Source organism: Podospora anserina, chromosome 1 (assembly GCF_000226545.1).
Source record: "Podospora anserina S mat+ genomic DNA chromosome 1, supercontig 4".
In the NCBI taxonomy this organism is placed as follows: domain Eukaryota; kingdom Fungi; phylum Ascomycota; class Sordariomycetes; order Sordariales; family Podosporaceae; genus Podospora; species Podospora anserina.
Window position 1 is genome coordinate 1,205,421 of NW_001914853.1, and position 21,729 is coordinate 1,227,149.

The 21,729-nt window shown below is 52.6% G+C and overlaps 9 protein-coding genes across 9 annotated transcripts, besides 1 other annotated feature; 4 read left to right on the plus strand and 5 right to left on the minus strand.

Moving 5' to 3' along the window:
• Positions 1–268: 268 nt before the first annotated feature.
• PODANS_1_17650 (uncharacterized protein) lies at positions 269–734 on the plus strand (the record flags this gene model as incomplete). The annotated part of the gene is made up of 2 exons (XM_001907181.1): positions 269–292; positions 357–734. The coding sequence occupies 2 exons, from the start codon at positions 269–271 to the stop codon at positions 732–734; spliced, it is 402 nt and encodes a 133-aa protein (XP_001907216.1).
• Positions 735–904: 170 nt separating this feature from the next.
• PODANS_1_17660 (uncharacterized protein) lies at positions 905–1,810 on the minus strand (the record flags this gene model as incomplete). Its single annotated transcript, XM_001907182.1, has 1 exon — positions 905–1,810. One exon carries the CDS (start codon positions 1,808–1,810, stop codon positions 905–907), a length of 906 nt encoding a protein of 301 aa, XP_001907217.1.
• Positions 1,811–2,267: 457 nt separating this feature from the next.
• On the plus strand, positions 2,268–3,684 carry PODANS_1_17670 (uncharacterized protein; the record flags this gene model as incomplete). The annotated part of the gene is made up of 2 exons (XM_001907183.1): positions 2,268–2,387; positions 2,614–3,684. The coding sequence occupies 2 exons, from the start codon at positions 2,268–2,270 to the stop codon at positions 3,682–3,684; spliced, it is 1,191 nt and encodes a 396-aa protein (XP_001907218.1).
• Positions 3,685–3,929: 245 nt separating this feature from the next.
• Positions 3,930–4,058: a sequence feature (rRNA 5S pseudogene).
• Positions 4,059–5,278: 1,220 nt separating this feature from the next.
• Positions 5,279–5,689, plus strand: PODANS_1_17675 (uncharacterized protein; the record flags this gene model as incomplete). The annotated part of the gene is made up of 1 exon (XM_001907184.1): positions 5,279–5,689. The coding sequence occupies one exon, from the start codon at positions 5,279–5,281 to the stop codon at positions 5,687–5,689; it is 411 nt and encodes a 136-aa protein (XP_001907219.1).
• A 120-nt stretch (positions 5,690–5,809) lies between these two features.
• On the minus strand, positions 5,810–7,918 carry PODANS_1_17680 (uncharacterized protein; the record flags this gene model as incomplete). The annotated part of the gene is made up of 1 exon (XM_001907185.1): positions 5,810–7,918. One exon carries the CDS (start codon positions 7,916–7,918, stop codon positions 5,810–5,812), a length of 2,109 nt encoding a protein of 702 aa, XP_001907220.1.
• A 310-nt stretch (positions 7,919–8,228) lies between these two features.
• On the minus strand, positions 8,229–8,801 carry PODANS_1_17685 (uncharacterized protein; the record flags this gene model as incomplete). Its single annotated transcript, XM_001907186.1, has 1 exon — positions 8,229–8,801. The coding sequence occupies one exon, from the start codon at positions 8,799–8,801 to the stop codon at positions 8,229–8,231; it is 573 nt and encodes a 190-aa protein (XP_001907221.1).
• Positions 8,802–10,014: 1,213 nt separating this feature from the next.
• On the plus strand, positions 10,015–17,002 carry PODANS_1_17690 (uncharacterized protein; the record flags this gene model as incomplete). The annotated part of the gene is made up of 9 exons (XM_001907187.1): positions 10,015–10,509; positions 10,566–10,711; positions 10,767–11,025; positions 11,080–11,205; positions 11,270–12,041; positions 12,105–12,277; positions 12,342–12,825; positions 12,890–14,054; positions 14,116–17,002. The coding sequence occupies 9 exons, from the start codon at positions 10,015–10,017 to the stop codon at positions 17,000–17,002; spliced, it is 6,507 nt and encodes a 2,168-aa protein (XP_001907222.1).
• Positions 17,003–17,320: 318 nt separating this feature from the next.
• On the minus strand, positions 17,321–19,399 carry PODANS_1_17700 (uncharacterized protein; the record flags this gene model as incomplete). The annotated part of the gene is made up of 5 exons (XM_001907188.1): positions 17,321–18,307; positions 18,381–18,720; positions 18,842–19,016; positions 19,067–19,107; positions 19,158–19,399. The coding sequence occupies 5 exons, from the start codon at positions 19,397–19,399 to the stop codon at positions 17,321–17,323; spliced, it is 1,785 nt and encodes a 594-aa protein (XP_001907223.1).
• Positions 19,400–20,142: 743 nt separating this feature from the next.
• PODANS_1_17710 (uncharacterized protein) lies at positions 20,143–21,678 on the minus strand (the record flags this gene model as incomplete). The annotated part of the gene is made up of 5 exons (XM_001907189.1): positions 20,143–20,690; positions 20,781–20,836; positions 20,888–20,999; positions 21,054–21,500; positions 21,555–21,678. The coding sequence occupies 5 exons, from the start codon at positions 21,676–21,678 to the stop codon at positions 20,143–20,145; spliced, it is 1,287 nt and encodes a 428-aa protein (XP_001907224.1).
• Between the last annotated feature and the right edge of the window lie 51 nt (positions 21,679–21,729).

The following is a 21,729-nucleotide window of genomic DNA, read 5'->3' on the forward strand; positions in this document are numbered from 1 at the left end:
GGTTAAAACCTTGCAATACCTTAGAGTTGTTTCATAAGGTGCCTCAACTGCACAGCTGTTGGGAGCAACTGGTATACCTAATTGACTTTTACGTATTAATGGCTTGGGTGATTGAACCCCACCAAAATCTTTTGACCCCGCGATCGCGATAAACTGCTACGCTGCTACCACCCCCCCAAACCCTGGCATCATACCATTCGCATCCTTGCCCGCTCTACATACCTACAGCTTCATAACCAACCCGAATCCATATCAAACCACTGCCGAAATGGAAGACGCCGAGCTCGAAAAGGTACCCTTTTATCCCTTTCTCCCACCATCGCATCAACCGACTAACCCCCCTACCCGTCAAACAGATCCGTAAGGCTCGCCTCGAACAGCTCAAATCCCAAAGCGGCGGCCCCTCCTCCCTCGGCAAAGCTGGCGGTGGTGGTAACGCAGGTCCCAGCAAAGAAGTCGAAGCCGAAGCCCGCAAGTCCATCCTCAACCAGATCCTCCACCCCGAAGCGGCCGACCGGCTGGGGCGAATCAGACTAGTCAAAGAGCAGCGCGCGACCGACGTCGAGAACAGGCTCATCATGCTCGCTCAGACGGGGCAGTTGCGGTCCAAGGTGACGGAAGAACAACTGAAGGAGCTGTTGAATGCGGTGGCGGACACGGAGAAGGAGGAGAAGATTGTTGTTGCGAGGAGGAAGGGGTGGGAGGATGATGATGATGACTTGTTTGATCTTTAAGGGGGGACAAGGAGAGAGAGACGGCGGGGGGTGATGATAATGATATCCATTCGGTTTTGCCTCGACGGCATTGTTTGCGAATTCAACAAAAATTGATGATGATTTGAATCTCACAATGCTCATACAGTCATATATATACAATCACACAAAAAAACCATAATAGTACACATCTACCCCCTCGCCGCCGCCTCCCGTCTCTTCTTCTCCTCCCTCTCCCGTCTCCTCATCTCCCTCAGATCAGCCGGCACCTCCACCCCCAACTCCTTCCTCAGCTCCCCCACATCCTTCTCGAGAACCTCCTCCCAATAAACATTAATCACCTCCTTCGCCCTCAGTCCATTCCTCACCGCCCAAGGCCCATACACGCCCCAGAACCTCTCCCGTTCCTTCTTCTTCATCCCCACAAGACTAAACACGCTCAGGCCCGTCATCGGCAGCAACGTATTCGCAAACTCGAACGCCTTTAGCGCCACCTCACCCTCCCTCACAACGGGGAGTCCTGTCAAGGCGTGGTAAAAGTCGTGACATTCCCTGTATCGCTGCATGACATAGGCGCATTCCTCGTCGTCAATGTAGCGAACTGGCGAGCGGGTGTCGGGGGAGACGCCCTCGCGGTCAAGCCAGGAGATGTACGTGTGGCCGACTGTGTTGGGGGGCAAGGAGCGGAGGTAGGGGAGGTTGAGGGAGGTGGAGGTTATGCGGGGGCGGTCGCGGAGGATGCGGCGCCCGGTGGGGGAGGAGAGCATGGCGTCGCGGAGGCGGTAGATGAAGTAGGGAGTCGAGGTTGTCTCGGCGAAGGTGGCGATCAGGTCGCCTCGGCGGGGGTTCTTGAGGGAGATGAGGCCTGAGCCGATGGCCAGGGCGGTTTTCTCGACGAAGGAGAGGGGGACATGGCCTGGGTAGTTTGGTGGTGGGCGGGTTAGGGAGGAAAAGAGGGAGTATGGGCGGCGTTGCTGGGGGGTGGGGTTGTTGTTGTTGTTGTTGTTGGAGGGGTAGGTTGCGACGGGTCGGAGGGGTCGGAGGAGGGGAGTGGTTTGGCGGGCGAGGGCCGCGGATCGTTTGAGTGTCACCTCCATGGCGGGTTGAAGGTGTAGAACCAAATGCGCATACTGGACTCCAGCCGGCGCAATCGGTGAGGTCGGGGACGGGTGGTTCGATATCGGGAGCTGTCCGAAGCTCTCCGGAAAGTAGGACAGGGGTGTCTTTATCGATAAGGATCCAAGTGGTGATAGCGATAAGGTTTTGCTAACATGTGGACTTGTGGAGCGATTCTGGGTGACTTCCGGACTGAGACAAGACCCCCCGAATTCATGGTTGAACCGGCGATTCTAGGCCGTAAGGTATTGACGAAAAGAGCAAAGGGATATGGAAATGTGTTCGGTGCTAGTCGGGAAAACCCAGGTGCATGTTTATGTGATTGTTTCACGTTCCCTTTCTTTTCGCTAGTTTGTTAGCATCAATGCAAAAAGCATTTCAGCCCCTGGCATTCCAAACTTTCTCACTTACACGTTGTAGCCATCGCAATTCATCAACATGGAGGCCTACGACGAACTTCTCCGCTGGACCAGCAAGCAAGGGATCGAGGTTCACGGTATCGAGGCCAAGAGGATACCCGGCAGAGGAATTGGCATTGTGGCTTCGAAAGACCTGAAGGTACTATTCACTGACCTCCTAACATCATGGCTGAGAAGACAAAGGTGTAACAGCCATACGGGTCGATTGGTTTCTAAGCATTGTCGATTGGCATGTAGCATTTGAGCCCAGTCGACTATCTTCAGACGTGTTACCATTTTTCAGGCCCTCACATAAGCAAACAGTTTTCCTCCTCACGTCTACGCATTTTACCTCCCTTTATACACACCAGGCTAACCTCTCCTAGGCCAATGAACGCCTCATATACGTTCCCGCCGCCTCCCTCCGCACCCTCACAACCGTCCGCCCCGAAATCCGCAAGGCCCTCCCTCCACCAGCCCCCAAATACAAAGGAACCCCCGTCCATGCGCTCCTCGCAGCAGAGCTACTCCTCGAGACCCCCACCATCAAGAAGAAATACGCCCCCTGGCACGCCGTGGTCCCAACTCGTGACGATATCCTGTCCACCCTCCCACTAGCCTGGCCAACATCCGACCATGAGAAACTACACTCCCTCCTCCCCTACGCAGCCCGCGCTCACTTGACCAAGCAAAAAGCCAAATTCGAAAAGGATTGGCAGTTGACACGTGATGTCCTCCTTCCAAAACTGTCTCTCTCTCCCAAGGGTCGATATTCCAAGCAGGAGTTCCTGTATCATTGGCTGCTTGTCAACACGAGAACGTTTTACCATGAAACCCCCGCGACGGAGCGGCTGACAAAGGATGACAAGATGGCTCTGCAGCCGGTGGCGGATTTGCTCAATCATTCTGATGAGGGGTGTGAAGTGGTGTTTGATACGGGGTGTTATACCATTTCGGCGGATAGGGAGTATAAACAGGGGGAGGAGGTGTATATTTGCTACGGGACGCACTCGAACGACTTTTTGATGGTGGAATATGGGTTTTGTCCGGAGGAGAATAAGTGGGATGAGGTTTGTATTGATGAGGTGGTCCTGGAAGAAATGTCAACCGCAAGAAAGAAGTGGTTGGACGGGAGGGACTTTTTGGGCAAGTATTTGATTGATGAGAGGAATTTGACGGGGTGTTATAGGACCAGAGTGGCATTGATGCTACTGTGCACGTCGAGGGGTCAATGGGAGAGGTGGGTTGATGAGGGAGAGGATGGGGGGGAGGAGGTGCAAAAAATGGTGGATCGGATTATGGTAAGGGTGTTGGAGAAGTATCTGAAAAGGTGTATGGAGGCGATTGGGGAGTTGGAGGGCTGTGGGCCGTCGGGGGAGATGGTGTTGAAGAGGTGGAGACAGATTGAGAGGTTGGTCGAGAAGTCTTTGGAGGAATTAAAGGTTGAGGACAACTAATAGAAAGGCAACTCTGATGTATATAGTCTACCTAACACGCAGTGTTGCGGGTACGGTACCCTTTAGACAGCAGTTCAATATGAGTTCAAGGGAATGGTTGAAGGTTCATTCATGCATTCAAGGTGAAATTCACATGTATTACGGACTACCAAAAGCAGATTTAAAGAGTCAGTCAAGTGACCCCCCGAGGACTTTGTCTTTCAGAATGCTTTCTTCATATAGCCGAATACTAACCAAACTAAGCACATACGACCATATGGCGCAGAAAGCTCGGGATCCCGTCCGCTCTCCCCTAGATAAGCTGCGCACAGCCGGACTAGTACTCAGGTGGGTGACCACTGGGGAATCCCCGGTGTTGTATGTTTTGCATCTTTTAATAACTTCTTTTTCTATATTCTCAAAGAAATCAGCGTTTTGTTTTCGTTGGACACCTGCTCTTACGTTTTGGTGAACTCCTGGTGGCATCAAAGCAGTCATCTGTAGGACACAGACCAATCCCATACCCGGCCAGGGGGGAATCTCAGGGGCAATCGTACTTTACTCAACATTCAGTCCACAATAGAAAGGTCTTTCATTAGGTATGCATTGGTAGTAAACGTGTGGGAGGTAATACTCCTGCGGGATTGGGCAGCCAGGTTGCTCCAGGGCCTTGGCCCTGGGCCAACGCATCTGGGAAAGGATAAGGAAAGGATTTTGCTCTCCGGAGTTGTTTGTTTGAGTACTTAATAATATCATCAACTATTACAAATCCTCGCTGCCGTACAACAAAACGTGTATGAATACTTGATTCATTTGACTGTGTGACTGTTTGACCTCCATAACATCATGATTTCCGCAGATAAATAGCAGATGGGCATTAACTCAGTACTGGACTTTACATGCAGCACATATTAAATCAAACTGTTAGCTCAGGAATCTCAACTGAATCGAAGCAAAGTTCATCTCTTTAAGCCAAATAGCTGAAGAGAGGGCTCAGCAGACAGGTAGATTTGTTGATTGTAGGCTACCATTGGATCTCTGTACGGCACAGCCCGCATGGCAAGGTGTAAAGCAGGCACATCAAAATAGAGAAACTCGATATCGTAAAGAGCTAGTCAATGGGAATTTACCCGCAGGTTGGTAGAATAACACTGGCTCGTGATGATTTATTCCCTAGTCCCAAACTTCGTTCAGTTCCCTAGTAGTCACCTGGGAGGGAACGGCAAATACCACGATGACGATGGGACCTTCCCAAACAAGAACCGAGTGGTGGCAAATAGGTATCTACTCCCAGAAACAGAATCGCCAAAATTGTAGGTAAATTTAGAGAAAAGATACAGCCCAGTCCACCTAGGTAGGTACCTATCTGGGGTATTTATAATGAGGCAAACTCCATGGAAAAGAACACCTCCTTAATTTACATATATTATCATCCAGCTAGCTCTGATACTCTTTTCAGAGCGGAGTCTCGATATTACAGCACTACTCAAAAAGCTGCCCATCATGGTAAGAGCAACCTCTAATGGCCCTCTATGTAGAACGCTAACAAACCACTTCAACACCCCAGAAGATCACTCCGATCATAACCTTCCTCGCGGCCATTACCCCTGGCACCATGTCCGCTCCGGCAACAAACAGAACCGCCGAGGGCATCAACGCACTCGAATTTCTCACCAAACGGCAAGCCGTCAGAGGCGACTGGACGTGCCAATTCTTCTTCGATGGTCCAGGCCATGACGCTCTCAGAGCCGATCACGCAGCCTTCAACAGACTGTTTGGCGGCCCTCGCCTTACCGCTCGTGGCGGACAGTGCTATGTTGGGAGGTGCAACGGACGCGACTTTGCGTGGTGCAACATTGCTTCAAACACACGTTCTGAGTACTCCAATCAGAGGAACCTCGTTGCGGATACAAACCCTTATAGCGGGATCAACTGCGTGTATGACTATATGCCTGCTTATGAGTACTACTGGTGGGGATGGGAGGGCGCTTTGCGGTTTGATAACAGTGACATTCGCAGATGCTGAAGGATGGTCTGTGGTTGACTTGTAGCTGGTGTTGTTTTGATGCTGAGTAGCCTAGGTGCAACTTGCCGCCAGAGAAATGAAGACTCCCCCCTAAACCCATTAGCTCCCCTCAGGTATCCTTCATGTGCTTCTCGCATCCGTCAAACAGTCCGCCAACAACCCCCTCGCCTCCTTCTCCCCTATAACTCCCACCTTCGGCATCCCCTTACCCAACCCCCCCTGCCCCGGCCACTCCTCCATCTCCCGTTCAAACTCCGTCATCCTCCTCCAAACAGTATCTCCATCCGCCTTAGAAAATCCTAGATCCACCCGGTACAAAAACCCCTCCAAATCAACAATCTCCACATCTCTCTCCTTTATTTCCCAATCCTGATCAAGCTTTACCCCCCCAGGTTTGACCACCCTAACAAGCGCATACCTCACCCAAGCAGCCTTCAAATCCGGCATCCAACTCATCCCCTCCCCTTCCGGCCCTTTATTCCCGACATCAACATGTATCCCTCTCTCCACGATCACGTTCCAACTCTCCTCTGGTAGTTCCCTCACTTTTGGTGGGTCAGGAGTATAGAAAGGGAGAGGGTCAACCTCCACCCTTGTTTTCTGGTCGACGGTTAGGGTGGGAGGACAGCAGGCGAAGCCCCATAGGGAAGTGCGACTATGGTGTTGTATATCGGTGGAGGTGAGCAAAGAGCGGAGATACATCAACAACCCAGCCGCAAACTTTTCAGGGGTGAGGAGGAGTGGGTTGAGGAAGTGGACTTGGGAAATGGGGGGTTGGCGGGGATGGTGTTGGGTTCGTTGGCGGAGGAAAAGATATTGGAGAGGATAGGGTGAATGAAGCCATGGGCGAGATACAACAGGGAGGAAAGGTTCGCCGATGAAAGGGGAGGAGTAAAGGCCGGAAATGTGTAATTTCTTAAAATGGGCTAGGGGTTTGCCTGGGTGGGTGGCGAGGGCGGAAAGGAAGGTCCTGTTGGGGGTGTCGGAAGTGCGGGTGGGTGATTGGAGAAGGTAGAGAGATTTGAGGGTTGGTCTTGTGAGGAGGGCGTCGATGATGGTGGTTGAGCTGTCGTGAAGGGTGTCAACGTTGAGACTGAGGGATACAGGTGGCGCCGGGGTGGTTTCGAGAGCAGCGATGACAGAGAGGGAGGAGAGCTTGTTAAAAGATACTAGATCGAGATGTAGTTCGTTGGTAAAGGCAAGTCCGAGTAGTTGGCCTGTTTTGGGTAAGTGGCCTATGTCTTGGGAGCGCTTCTGTAGGTGTTGGCGAAGTATAAACTTGGTGTGCGCTGTTCCGGTAAGTTGGGTAAGAAGAGTCTCGGATATTATATCAAGGTTTTGACTTTCAAGCAAAGCGTCGATGAGAGCGGTCAACTCAGCGTCTTTCTCGGCCGGAAATAGGGAAAGGGCAGGCAAGACAGCGGTGGTCAGCGGCCATATCAGGTCCAAGACTGTCGGATCAATAAGTTCAACTTCGTCGAGCTTCTTCACCAGGTCATCGCAAGCCTCGTACTCAAATTTAGTCAGATACCCAGCGGCGGAAAGGGGTTCGCGTGTCCTATTTTCTTCTAGACGAAGCTCGCGCGGCCCTGAAGGGTCACTGTCTCCCCAGTCGTTGTATTCATCCACTTCTCGAGGGCGTTCTGATACGTGAATCATTACGGTTGACCGAAAGGCAATGATCCCATACCGGATTGCGTTCAACTCAGTGATGTCCACCACAGCCATCGCATACTCCATGTTTGTGTTGCTAAACATAGTACCCAGTGGTGCAGGCAGGACAGACAAGCCTACTCCGCGTTCCCTGTCAAAAGCCACGCCGAGCACAAGACATGTCGAGATAAACGGGAACTCGCGCACACCGCATTCCCACTGCGGAGAAATGGACTGCCTCATCCATGTTGGTGTGTTGGAGAGCTCTGTTCGATGCAGCCCATTTCTGGGATCTTGGTAGAACTGGGCGGCGAGCGAGAGTTCAGACTGGATACCGATGTGGTTCGATGGGTCAGAAAAGACAGTGACAGCACCCAGAATGGCTGAAAGGACATCTCTGCCTTGAACGGCATCCAAATCTACTAGGCCGCCTTCGCGTTTGACGACTGCCAGAGGATAGTGTTGGCCTGTGCCGTTGAGGCCGAGTTTTGCGACGATGTAGACGACCAACGCATCTGGTGCTGCTGGCGTCTGGCTGTTGGCTTTCACCCAGTACGGTGTGAAGTTGGATGACATGGTCGATAACGCAGCAGTTTCATAAACACTTGCAAGGTAAATAGTGCAGACACACTATTTCGGGCTGATGAAATCGTGGGGTATTGAAGTGGGCGTCACATGAGCAGTCGTTGGTTGTTGGCAAACAAACTGCACAAGGAAGGCGCGAAACAAACATGGAATTTTATCAAGCAAGGTAAGGTACAAAAAAGCAGCAGCGCCTGAGTCGAATGAGTCGAAAGGCAGAAATACACAAAAAAGCCCTGATTTTCCTCGTCCGTTCATCCTCTTCGTCACCACCACTGATACACTGGCAATACAGCCTCCTTCCTCACTGGCCGCTCGACACAACCTTGATGACGATTCCGGTGGGCGTGTAACGATTGCTGACATAGGCAGTCGAATTATACATGGGGTTGGTTCTGTTAACCCTGACACCCAGCGAGCCACCGTCAGACAAGCACCCAATAATGGCTTTCGCCTTTTGAGCATCCGTCGCTCCCACGCCGCCGTCGATCGTGGTGGCGACATCTTCGAAAAGGACGGCCGAATTGGCCGTATCGTTGAGGTGCTTGGCCGTGACCATGACGGAGCCACGTTGGTAAAGCGTCCATTCGTCACAAGTGCCGAGCTCAGCCGGGCCCATTGTCAAGAGCCGGCCAGCGCGGACCTGCCGACCATACGAGCGGAGGTAGGAGGCGACATATTTGATATCGTCTTCTGACACCTCTTGAGGGATGCCGCCGTTTTCCTCGGTGTAGCAGTAGAGGTTGGTGGTTTCACCTTCGTAGCAGACACGCCGATGAAGAGTTGGCTTGTTGCTGGGTGGGAGGGAGGCTACCATGGTGCCGCTGGCAGTGAGAAGAGCCAGGCTCAACTTAAGAAGAGTGGTGACAGTGAACATTGTCGTGATTGAGGAGACAGTACTAAGCACAATAGCGAGTGTTTGGAAGGTGATGAGGTGGATAGGATGATTCGAGTGCTTCAATGGCGCTTCTTCACGGTCATCTTATACCCACTCATTCACCAGTCAAATCACCATATAAGGTAACCCAGCACAAGTACATTGTAATAAGGGAGGGTAATTTCTGCCTTGAGTGTTCTCTAATCGGTTCGAGCCATCAACGAGGCCATCGTCAATTTGCCATGACCTCCTGGGTGCCTGTTGCCACTCGGATCTTCCACCTAAAAGAGACTCTATTTTCAAGCGTTGGTCATTCATTCTAGTTATTTACGAGCTGTTGGGACATGGTTAAGTTCAAGATTTCAGCCCCGAATAAAATCCTATCAAATTGGTTTCCATACTAGGTGGGTTCTTTAGTCTTTCTGGAGGTCATCCATGCATGGACAGCTGCGGTCGTCTTGACGCAGGAACATGGCGCAGACGGCCAGTATGTGAGGCCAACAAAAAGAGGCCCATAGTTTCGTCCGAACTTCAGAAATTGTAGTTGAATCAAGCATTGTAGATTGCTTGGAAGATCTATTCACCTACCGGGTATATGACTACGGTCAGGTGGCCAGGCCGTTGGTAGCCCAGGGCATGAAGCAGCAATTTGCCACAACAACTGATAATGACGGTTAGATGGACTTTTTTGAAGTTGGTGATGGTCTGAGAAGCCATTGGGTGATAGACTCAACTGAATCTAGGGCGCCATTGGGCCAGAATACGTTCAAGGCAAGCCATCTCATCTAGCCACGAAAGATGTATACCGAATCAGTATACACCGGCCGAAGACCTTGTGGCAGGATCATGATAGCCCAAGGCAGTTTCTTGTGAGGTCGTGATGGTGCTAACCATTATTTGGCCTGGGAAGAGTTGAGCGTCAAGATATCCCATTGCGTGCCACTTATAAGGAGCTCTTGTCCCTATACGATGATGTTGTGGAGTCTTCTTGGTCACCGCAACTCTCTTCACCTGTCACTCCTTTACAACGGTGAAGATGCTGCTCTGCACGCTCTTTTCTCTGTTTCTTTACTTCAGATGTCTGAAAGCAGAATGGACCTATGCGGATCCAGAACGCTTTCCACATGTACCTGAATACGGACCCCAGGTGAGGGCTACCATTCTTGACAGTTTTGAAGCCTCTGACTAACCACTTCAGGCCAACTTTCCTTATATGGTTGACAACCAAAAGAACTATTATGGAGTAGCACCAGACAAGGGCAAACAAAATGGCCCAGTCTGGAGATACAGCGAGAGCTTTGCCAAATACATGTCCAACCTCCGAGCCAACAAAGTCATTCGAGGTGGTTATGGTAAAGGACTAACACCCGGAGCCGGGGACCGCCCTCAAAATCACCTCAATGGCACTCTAGGTTCAAATAGCACCCTATATCTCAACAACACCCGGACTCTGTTGAGCCGTGGCTCGGCCCCACTTCACAAGCGGGCTTCCGATTACTGGCTTACCACACTTGGTCCCTTGGGAATACAACCGCATGCTGGCGGAAGCAACTACAAGTTCTACCGTGATGTTGTTGCTGATTACGGTGCTGACAACACTGGTGAGAGCGATGCTTCAGAGGCCATAAATGCCGCCGTAGAGGATGGCAACCGCTGTGGGCTGGAGTGTGGCAACACTTTCACTCAGGGAGCCATCATCTACTTTCCCGTGAGTACCTCGACTTCACCACTGATATCAGAAGATGGGAGACTGACACAACACAGCCGGGCACGTACAAAATCTGCAGCCCCGTTGTCCAGCTATACTACTCACAGTTCATTGGTGATCCGCACGATCCACCAACCATCAAGGGATGCAGGTCGTTCAAAGGAATTGCCCTCTTCGATGCTGATCCGTATATTCCCGGAGGGTATGTTGATATCTTTGACTCTTCGCTCCCAGCACATGAACTGACCGCCATATAGGGGCGGCCAAAACTGGTACATCAACCAAAACCAATTCTTCCGTCAGATCCGGAACTTCATCTTTGACCTGACGGAGATGCCCATCTCCACGGCCGACAATGACCAGCCCCTGGTTCCCACTGGTATTCATTGGCAGGTGTCGCAGGCAACTTCGTTGGAGAACTTGGTCTTCAACATGCCCAAAGCCACGGATGATGAAACGACAACTGCCGTGGGAATCTTTACCGAGAACGGGTCTGGTGGTTTTGTTGCTGATCTGGTATGTTTCGTTTGCAATGATTTCGGGGTGACAAAGCTGACACCACTTTTTTAGACCTTCAATGGAGGAGCTATTGGTTGGCGTGCTGGGTCTCAGCAATACACGGCACGCAACCTGAAGTTTAACGGCTGCCTGACAGCCGTTCAGATGATTTGGGATTGGGGGTTTAACTGGCAAGGGGTAAGGCTCCCTCCTTTCTCAAGGCTCATTCCAGACATTCTCCAACTAACATTGCCCACCTCAGATTGAAGTCAAAGACAGCGCCATTGCCTTCAACATCAGCGGCCGTGGAGGAGCCACAGGACAAGGCATTGGCTCCATCTCGGTAATCGATTCCTCCATTACCAACACTCCAATCGGCATCCTGACAAACTCCCACGAACAATCCCCCAACATCGTTCTCGATAATGTCAAGATCTCCAACGTCGCCCAAGTCGTTCAAGTGGACAACGGTCCCTCCCTTCTCTCCGGCACATCTGACACCGCAACCATTGACCTCTGGGCCCACGGCCGTCGCTACAATGGGGACAAGGGGTCATCCGAGACCGGACCCGTGAAAGCCCCTTCTAAAGCCGCCGGGTTGTTGGGAGACGACAAGAAGCTGTTCACCAAGTCTCGCCCTCAATACGCCGACTTTAGCCCCGAAAACTTCCTTGTTGCTACCAAAGAAGGCATCAAGAACGATGGCACCGGCGATCAGACCCTCGCTATCAACGCCTTCTTGCTCAAAGCCAAGGCCAACAGCCAGATTGCCTATTTCCCGGCAGGTATTTACCAGGTGGGCGGGACAGTGTTTATCCCCACGGGCAGCAGAGTGGTTGGTTCCAGTTGGTCGCAGATACAAGGGAGCGGGTTTTACTTTGCTGATATGAACGCCCCGCGGGTGATGGTTAGGGTTGGAAACAGGGGAGACTTGGGAACGATGGAGATTACGGACATGCTGTTCACGGTCAAGGGGGCGACGGCGGGTGCAATTTTGGTGGAATGGAATGTTGCTGGGGATGAGCAAGGAGCTGGTGAGGATTCCTCCTTTTCTACCTGGCGATGTCCGTACTAATCTAAACTTGGTATGCTGATAGCTGGCATGTGGGATTCGCATGTGCGTGTGGGAGGCGGCATAGGGACTGACCTTGACATCGACAACTGTCCCAAGGGTGGTTTCAACGATCAATGCATATGCGCGTCTATGCTCCTCCATGTGACTGCACAGGCCTCGGGGTACTTTGAGAACGTCTGGGTTTGGGTAGCAGACCAGTGAGTACTGATCTATTTTCGGATGGACACTTCAAGACTAACCGACGTGCAGTGACAATGACATGGTTGTCTATGACTCTCCTGACAAGCTCATCAACCAGATCAGTCTTTATGCCGCGAGATGTACCTTGATTGAGTCCCAAGAGCCGACATGGTTCTATGGCACTGGATCAGAACACTGCGTCATGTATCAGTACCAGTTGAACAAGGCGAAGAACGTCTACCTCGGCCATATTCAATCGGAGACGCCTTACTATCAGCCCAACCCTGTGGCACCTTACCCATTCGATGGCGCGAGGCCCATGGCGGCAGACCCGTCGTTTTTGGAATGCACCACGGACAGCTGTAAAGCTGGCTGGGGTCTGCGCATCATTGACTCGGAGAACATCACTATTCACGGGTCTGGGTTGTACAGCTTCTTCCAGGACTACTATCAGGACTGTCTCGAGACGTTTGACTGCCAGGACAAGATTCTGGAAGTCAAAGGATCGAAAAATGTGGCCATCTTCAACCTCTTCACTGTAGGGACGGTCAATATTGCCTCGGGTATTGAGTGAGTCTGTTGGACCTGATGTTGCGGTCGAGCTTCATACTGATGCCACTCACCTAGCGACACGAATATCTTTAGGAATGAATCTAACCAACGGTAAGTCAAATTCGTCGGCTACCCAACAAGAAGGAAATATCAGCAGGCTAACAAGAGATAGCGGTTTCACCACCGAGGTCAGTGTTTGGCTTCCCTTGGACGGCTCTGACAATATCAGTGTTGTATATGTCGGTCCGGAGATCTGGGACAGACCAACGGCTGCCTGCTCGCCGCCTTGCGTTCTCGTATTACCCACGAGCACCCTGGGCCAAGACACCACCATATCTCCGTCTGAATACACCACATCGCTGGAATACGGTCGCCAGGGCTCTTCAACCGGCCCCGGGGGACAGGTTATCACGACTTTTTATACCACTACAACCACCATTACTATCACTGTACCGCCCATTACCATCCCGAAAAATAGTGGCCTGCCTTACTCCAATGTCAACGTCACGCGAGGGCAGGGCGGAGGCGGCTTCATAGCGACCCCCAGAGTTGAGATCCCGCCCATTGGAGTTCCTCTCCCTGATGGCAATGGCGGCACCACCACCCGTCAAGTATTCCTTCCGCCCTGGCCTGATGTCAACCGCGGTCCGCCAGAGGACTGGGAGTATGATGGACCATGGGGTAATCCTAGCCCTATCCCGAGTGGCGGCGTCGGCCAGGCTTTCCACACCCCGTGGTCGACGATAGTAACGGCCTCCGCGGCTACGGTCACGACCTTGACATTTCCGGCCATTGTACACCCACAGACATACCAGTGTCCTCCGTCAAGCGAGATATCCTTCAACACACCTCGCATGACTCTCACGGTAGACTGTCCTACTCCGACAGAGTTCAAGTTTGGGTTCTCGTGCCCAACAACAAAGGTGGTGACGTTTCTGGGACCGTCTGCGGGTGTGTTTACAGTTGACTGCACTGTATCATCAGTTTGGGACTTTCCTCGATTCCCGGAGCCAACACCTGGCCCTTCGGAATCAACAACCAGTGACGAGCCTCTCCCAGTGTGGACTACGTGGCCGCCTGGAGAGATCACGCCCGTGGAGAGAGAAGTCGAAGAGTCAGAGCCCGAGGATGACGGTACTTTCACATCTTGCAAGCTTTGGTTTTTCTTTTTCTGCATTCGCTGGGATAATATCAAGATTGGGGGGTGGAAGTGGACGTTGCCGCCTGGTATCTATCCTCCGTAAGTTGCTTCTTCATATCGAATCTCTAGACGAGATCTGAGAACTAACATGGCAAAACAGAGGGCCTCCGCCGCCCTTCATAAAGTTTCCCTTCAAGGTTGAAGGCACACTGCCGCCATGGCCAGAAATCACCATTGGCCGTGACAGGAAACTTACATACTCCAACGAACCTACGAGCTGCACCACCAAGTCGGCATCGCTCTGCACTACAACAACCATCTTCTCTGTGACCAAGATTGCAGAAGACTCAACCCGGACAACAGCAACCGCCACCTCGCGACAGTGCGAGACGGTCAGGGGCTGCGATGTGACGGACCAGAACACGAGGACTGTGTCGACTGCGATAGAGTCGTGCACGCCAAAGCCGAGAGTAAAAGCCCGAGACGGCGATGATCCCAGTCTTTTGAACCCACGACAGAACGGCAACGGCAATAGCTGCGGCAAGAATGCCATTGTGTATCCCAAGGATCCCAAGAGCGCGGGCGATATTCCGTCCTTGCTCAGCGCGTATGCCGGAAAATACGAGACGATCGGCGTCCCGGAGTTGAACATTGTCGGTTACTGGTGGGTGCCTCTGTTAGACGAGGAGACCATGAAGAGGTTGAAGAGTTCACCCTTTGTGAACGACGCCTACTATTACCAAGACTGGAACAATGCTGGCAATGGGCCAGACAGGTCAGGGAATATCAACGGTGAGATGGCGCTACCCGCTCATTCCGAGGGTATTACTCACGATGATGACGGTTGGACGTCGCTCGCGTCTCCTCTGTTCAAAAGAGCCCGCACGACTACGGCCACGAATTTTTGGGCGTCATCTATCGTGTCGCTCCCCAAAGGCTGGAACTGGCGAGAAGCGGGTACAGATTCATACGACTACAGCAATCTTGCCAATCCCTATCTGTATCAGTGGGATGACCAAGGAGGAAGCACGGAACACACCATCTACGTGACGGGCGAGGCGAGGGTGTGGACCGATCATCCCGAGTTCAAGGCATCCGAGGGATTTCAGGGTGAACTCGATATCGTGCTTCCAGGAGGCAAATACGACGTCGAAAACGACAAGGCAGATGCCTTTCATGGCACCTGTGTCGCTGCATATGCCATCGGAGCGAAGCTGGGTATCTGCAAGAAGTGTCGAGGTGTTTGGTTCGAGACGAAGCTATGGTCTACCGATGACCCCTATTTCAACCCGAACTTTGTACGCGAGCGCGGCATTGCCCATCTGATGGCCGCGTTTCGAGATATTCATCTCAGGGGAAACGCAAAGAAGGCAGTCATCAACATGTCGTGGTCGTACCCTCCGGGGAGGGCCATTCCGGCCACCCTCCAATCTACCCACTGGGTCTTGACCGAACTGGACAAAATGGGTGTTGTGCTTGTGGCTTCATCGGGTAACCACGCACACGATGAGGGCAGGGAAATCAGCCGGTTTCCAGCTCGCTTCGCCAGTTCAGACAAGAAAAGAAACCCTTACGGAGAGATAAAGAACCTCATTGTGGTCGGTGCCACTCAAAACATCGGTATCGAATACACCAGGGGCCAGACATCCAATTACATGACCACCTTCGCCCCGGGCGAAAACGTCCCATGCACCAGCGACCCCAACGCCGCAGGCGACAAGTATTCCAGAAATATGGCGTCTGGCACCTCAGCAGCAGCGCCTCAGGTTGCGGGTTTGGCGGCCTACTGGCGCTCTCTTCCGTCTAAGTGGCAGACGCAGCTCGAGGAGCCAGCCAATGTCAAGAAACTGATTCGGCTTTTCCACCGAAGATATGGCTTTTGGAACGCTCAGAGGGCAAAGAACTTTCCCATCTTGGCTCAGAGTAAGCCGGTAATCTGGAACGGCCAAGTCAAAGACAAGAACTGTCTCGTTGATTATGACACTCGCCAAACTTGGGACACCACCAAGGCCTGTCCAGACATTCCTGACCGGCTCAGCACCCTCCCTGAGAACCCTGGTGAGTCGGTAAACTGCAACAATCCGGCACCTCCACCCAACAGCAAAAGACAAGCCGGCAGCGGTGGTAGCTGTCCTTTTACCCCCGGCGGCTCCGGCGCAGAAAAGTCCATTGACTACCAGCCCAAACCCACACCCTCCCCAACCTGCCAGTCCAACAACTGCGGCGGCAAGCTCTGTACCGGGTTCTTCTGCCGACCAAAGCCATCCGGTATCCCGCCCGATTATATGGACCCCAAAGATCCCAACGCCGGCAACCCCGTCCCTGTCACCCACATCCCGGGTCCTAACAAACCGACCACCACCCGTGGCGGGGGTGGCACACCTACCCCTTCCCCGGAATGTGACGACAAGTGCAAGCTTGACCGTGGCAACCCCTGCCGATGCGGCGACACTGGTTGCGATGAACAGTCTCCTGCGTGCTGCCACAATGCCTCCTGTCCCAAGTGTGACTGTCCCAAGAACGGGGATGGGTGCTCCAAGAACTCGCCAGCTTGTTGTGCGAGTGGGACTTGCCAGTGGCAGTATACCGGTGGCGGAGGGGGCCTGGAGCCAAACCCAGTTGATGAGCCCGACAGTGGCGCCAACAGAGTTGCTTCACCACCATCGTCGACGGAGACGGTGACGGAGGATCCCGAGCATGTTGATGCCGTGTATGAGATTTATTCGGAGAGGGATGCGAAGGGAGGGTTTGTGGTTAGTGGGTTTAGCGGGGATGTTAACGGGACGGTTGTTGGGATGGGCGGTGTGGAGCCGGATTGGGTGATGAGTGGGAATGGGACATCGGGATTGGAGACGAGCTATAAGGGGGTTGTGGCGTATGGGAGACGGTGTGACTTTTTGGCGGGGAGTGTGAATGGGTATGAGGGAATGGAGAGGCCAGGGATGGTGGTTGGGGCGCTGACTTGTGAGGGGGTCGCGCCGGCTGTTTGTGTCAGGGGAGAGGGAGGAGGGGAAGTGAGGGAGGAGTTGGTTTGTAGGTGGGAGTAGAGGGTGTATGATATTGCCAATCTGTATGATGTTGATGGAGATGGGGGAATTATATAGATTTAGATGTAGAAAGAATGGATATATAACTTTGGTTTGCTGAAATGGTTGTGAAAGGTGAAAAGAGGGGAATGTGATAATGTGATAATGTGCAAATGTGGGAATCTGTCAAAGGGATGAGCCCAGGAGTGGACAGGGAAGGGGCTCGAGCAGAAAGGAAAGCATCAAAGAGGAAAGAGGAAGTAACCTAGAAGCAAGACGGGAAGGAGCGAGGGCATTGTATCAAAAACTAGGTGACAAGACAGTAGGTATGAACCACCCCTAATAGCTCCAAGGCCTCCTCCCCAACCTCTCGTTCTCCTCCGGCCTCCCCTCTTTGGGGATCTCAGTCTCATCCTCATTCAAATACCAACTCGGATCACCCCCTCTCTTCCCCTCCTCCGTTACAGTCTGGGTCACACTCCACCCATTCCCCAACCACCCCAGTCTATTATTCCCATCTTCCAACCCCTCATAGTCATAGTCCTCCCACCTCGGACTCCTGAGCGTCTCCAAAGCATGGAGCGTGCTCCCCGGCCAGAGACCGACGATCCTATCCCCCCTCTTGTACCAGGAATGGCACTTGTCCATGTAGACCGTGTTCTTGAAGTACGCCTGGGTGTAGGACTCGAAATCGGCGACGCGTTCGGGTTTGGGCTCGATGGAGGCGTAGTCTTCTTTTTGGAGCTTGCGGATGTAAGAGGTTAGGTAGTCGACTAGGGCTTCGAGGATTTTGGTGAGGGAGCCGAAGCCGATGGCGGAGTTGGGGCCGAAGAGGAAGAAGAGGTTGGGGAAGTTGTGGGTTGTGATTGAGAGGTAGGTTTCGGGGTGGTGGAACCAGTGTTGGGATAGGGTGAGGGAGTTGCGCCCTAAGAGGGGGAAGGGGGGTGCGGTGCCGACGTTGAAGCCGGTGGCGCAGATTATGGCGTCGAATTCATGGTGGGAAGAGGGAGAGGTGACGATGCCAGTGGGGGTGATGGATGTTATGGGGGAGGGGATCACGGTTACGTTTGGCTCGAGGAGGGAATCCAGAAATCCGGGGCCGGGGGTTACGCGACGGCAGCCGGGGGCGAAGGTGGGGATTATGAGCCGGAGTAAATCGGGGCGGGAGGAGAGTTTGGCTGTCATGGACGAGTGGAAGAAGGCTTGGGAAGAGATCTGGTCGGGGTGGGAGAGGAGGGTAGTTGACTGGATTGTGTTGCCTAGGTCTTCAAAGACTTTGCGGAATTTGAGGAAGAGTTGAGGGTCGGAGCGGAGGGTGGATTTTTGCTCTTCAGAGACTGGAAACATATCAGATCTGGCCCAAAAGGGGGGAGGGATCGATGGATATACATTTTGTGACCTTGGGGTCGAAGCCGAGTTCTGCCATGCCTTGGTCACCGAATTCCGGAGAAATCCACGTTGGCGAGCGCATGAAGCATTTCAGCTGGGTACCCGGGATCTTTTGGAGCTGGGGGATGATTTGAATAGCGGAGGAGCCGTTGCCTATGACTCCGATGCGTTTGTTGCTAAAGTCGTAGCTCGTGTCCCAGGCCCCAGAATGCATTATTTTGCCGGTGAAGGTGTCCAGGCCGGGGATGGAGGGCCAGGAGGGTTCGCTGAGCTGGCCGCGGGCTGTGACGAGGATGTTGGCGCTGTCGGTGAAGGTCTCGCCGGTTGTTATATTGTGGACTTTGACGTTCCTTTGCCAAACGTTAGTAAGGTGATCGAACCGGAAGGGGAGGGCATTTTGTCAATCTGCTGATGCGGCGAAAGGGCAATGTGTTAACGTGCTAATGTGGAAAAGGGGGCAAAAACACAAACCATTTTTTGGCCACGTTATCCCATTCACCACCTTCCACTCGATGACTGAGTTTGATGAATCTCATTGCCCCAAAGCGGGTAGCTACATCTTCAAGATACTCCCGTATCTCGCCACCAGGGGCATAAAGCGCGCTCCAGTTGGGGTTTGGGGCGAAGGTGTACTGATAGGAGTATGCTGTCTTTTGTTGGCTGCCATTCTTGGTGGTACGAGAGCAACTGACTTACAAGGAACATCACAGGCCACCCCGGGATATCTATTCGCATGCCTGGACTTGTTGGACAACAGAACTTGAGATCAGGTATATGGAGGACTTACCACACTCCCCCAACACCATCCGCCTTCTCATACACCACCAATTCCACATTTCTCAGTCGCTCGGGGATCCTAATCGCAGCCAGTATCCCGGAGAATCCAGCGCCAACAACGATAACTCGAAGCGGACGGAGATTTTCAACAGGTGTATCCTTCAAAACGAAAGGCCTAGGCTCATGACCATTGACGCCATTGCCATTGACGGCATGTCCATTCAACCCGTTAGGCTCCGCAGAGAGTGTCATTGTATGATATAGAAGGTTTCAAAACAAACTAAGGTACCTTGAGTAGAGATCATCGACGAAAGCAACAATACAATCAACAACGCACAAGACACCATCTATATAAACTAGACTTCCATCCTTTGAGTGGGTGTCCTCATATATCCCTACATATATCCACCACCAACACCCAACACGCAGAAGCATATCCGACAGTTAGGTTCGGTACACAGGTTACACAACCGGTGACCCTCACATAAAACACGATCAAACTATTGATGCGTCCCCATAACCAACATGGTGTGGCAACCAATGGAACTTGTGGGTGGTCCTATATGCTTGGGATACCAACGGCCCAAAATGCTTCCTCATCATTGTGCCGAACAGTGCGTGACAGGTGATATGTCACCACCACCTTCATAGTCGTGCGGAGTAATGAGGAGGTGAGGGGCCCTCGATCCATCAAAACTCGGCAGTCAATATCGTGCCGGCAACAGACAGCCGGGAATAAGCAAGCTTGCCACATGTAGTTGGAGACAAGGCTGGTACAAATATTCTTCAATTCCTCTCTAGCTATGTACTTTTGCTTTTTCTTGCTCTATAATCCAACATCGTCACGACTCGAGGTCGTTGACGGGTAACTCCAGGCTCTCCTGAACAGAACAAAAGAAACAAAAGGGTATCGATGCCTGCTAAGAACAAATTGCAAAGAAAAGAGATGGCGGGTCTAACGTATCAGTCAGAGCAGCGCAAGGCACGCATCGTCATCATAGTTCGATGAAGTCCTTTTGCTCAGTGAAATCGAGACCACCAGTCTCATCCTCGCCAATGAACTCGTCAACCTCGTCCGAGTCCACATCGTAGTCATCGATAGACTCCCCATCATCGTCGCTTGAAACATCCTCCATCTCTACGTCTTCGCTCTTAAAGCTCGACGCTTTGCGAAGGACGCTTGCCCTCTCTCGGTGGGGGAGCTTACAACCCCGGATCTTACACGTGCCTGTGTTGCTAAAATCGGGGCACTCAAACACATGCCGCTCGGGGCATTCTGCACCTCCTTCGCAGTAGCCGTAGAAGCCAAAGGAGCGACATACGGGGGCAGCTGTAGACACTTTCACGTGAGCATACTTGCAATCAGACTTGGTGCAGCTATCTCGAGCATAGTGCAAACAGGCTGGGGTGCGCTCGGGGGTGGGGTCATGGGAGAGATCGCAGTCATCGCCGTTGGGGCAGCCGCCCAGCAAAAAGTCTTTGCAGATGGCAACCTTGTGGGGGTCGTGGGTATACCGGCACTGGGGGCCTTTGGCGCAGGAGCCTACAAGCATGTTAGATCGTTTCGCTGGGCTTACCGAACACCAATCAGGGTGACTTGGTCCACGGCGTCGGTCGAAGAATATAGAGTTACCCATCATCGAAAACTGTTTGCAAGGCACGTTGACTTTCTTCACGGTGCCAGATTGTCTGGATATGCTGTAAGTCAGCGGTCACACTTGACGGCTCGGGAAGACATACCGCTGGGCTTTGACAACGCCATGCCGATACAGGTTGCCGTTCTTGCTTCTGTAAAACTTGACACCGCCAACCACGGCCATCCTGGGGGTTGCCTTTGCCGAGTTTCCATCGCCTGCGCTGGGATAAGTGACTTCTCCGTCTCCAGTTGAACGCGAGCTTGACGCACCGGGAACCTTGACAAGCTTGCTGCCTTGTTTCGTCACGGTGAATTGGATGCCGTCAACGGTGATAACATATTTGCCGGCGGTTTTCTGATGGTTAGCTGTCTCATAGCCTCCATTGTTTGCCAATCGGTTGAGATGACTGATCAACTTGGCGCGCTCTTGTCTGTTTTTCGCGGCGAGTTGCTGTTGCCGAGTTTGTTCCATTGCCTGGCGACGTGACGGTGCTTCCTGCTGGTAGACCGAGGAGTTGATGATCTGAAGATGGCGGTCATTCTTGTGGACCCAAGAACTGGTAGAGGTATCTGATGAAGCTCCGTGATCGTCGACAGATCTGCTTGACGGAGAGGCGCCATTCAAAACCAGAGTCCTGTTACGATGGACAGGCCTCGGGGCACCATGGTAACCACGGTACGGATGTCCGCGGTGGGATCCTCGGTAGTACCCTGTATCTTTGGGAACATCAATATCGGTGCGGCGGGCACTCTTCGAGTCGATGGACATACGGTGCTGGGCTCGGAAGGGCGGGGGAGGGATGAGGCCGGCCTGCTGATTCTTGTGTCGATTAACGCGACTGGCCAGGCGAGCGATCCTCTCCATGACCTCGCGGTCCTCGGTGGAGGTTGACATGTTGTCGGTGGTATCACGTGTAGCGTATATTTCAAGGCTGTGATATCCGCG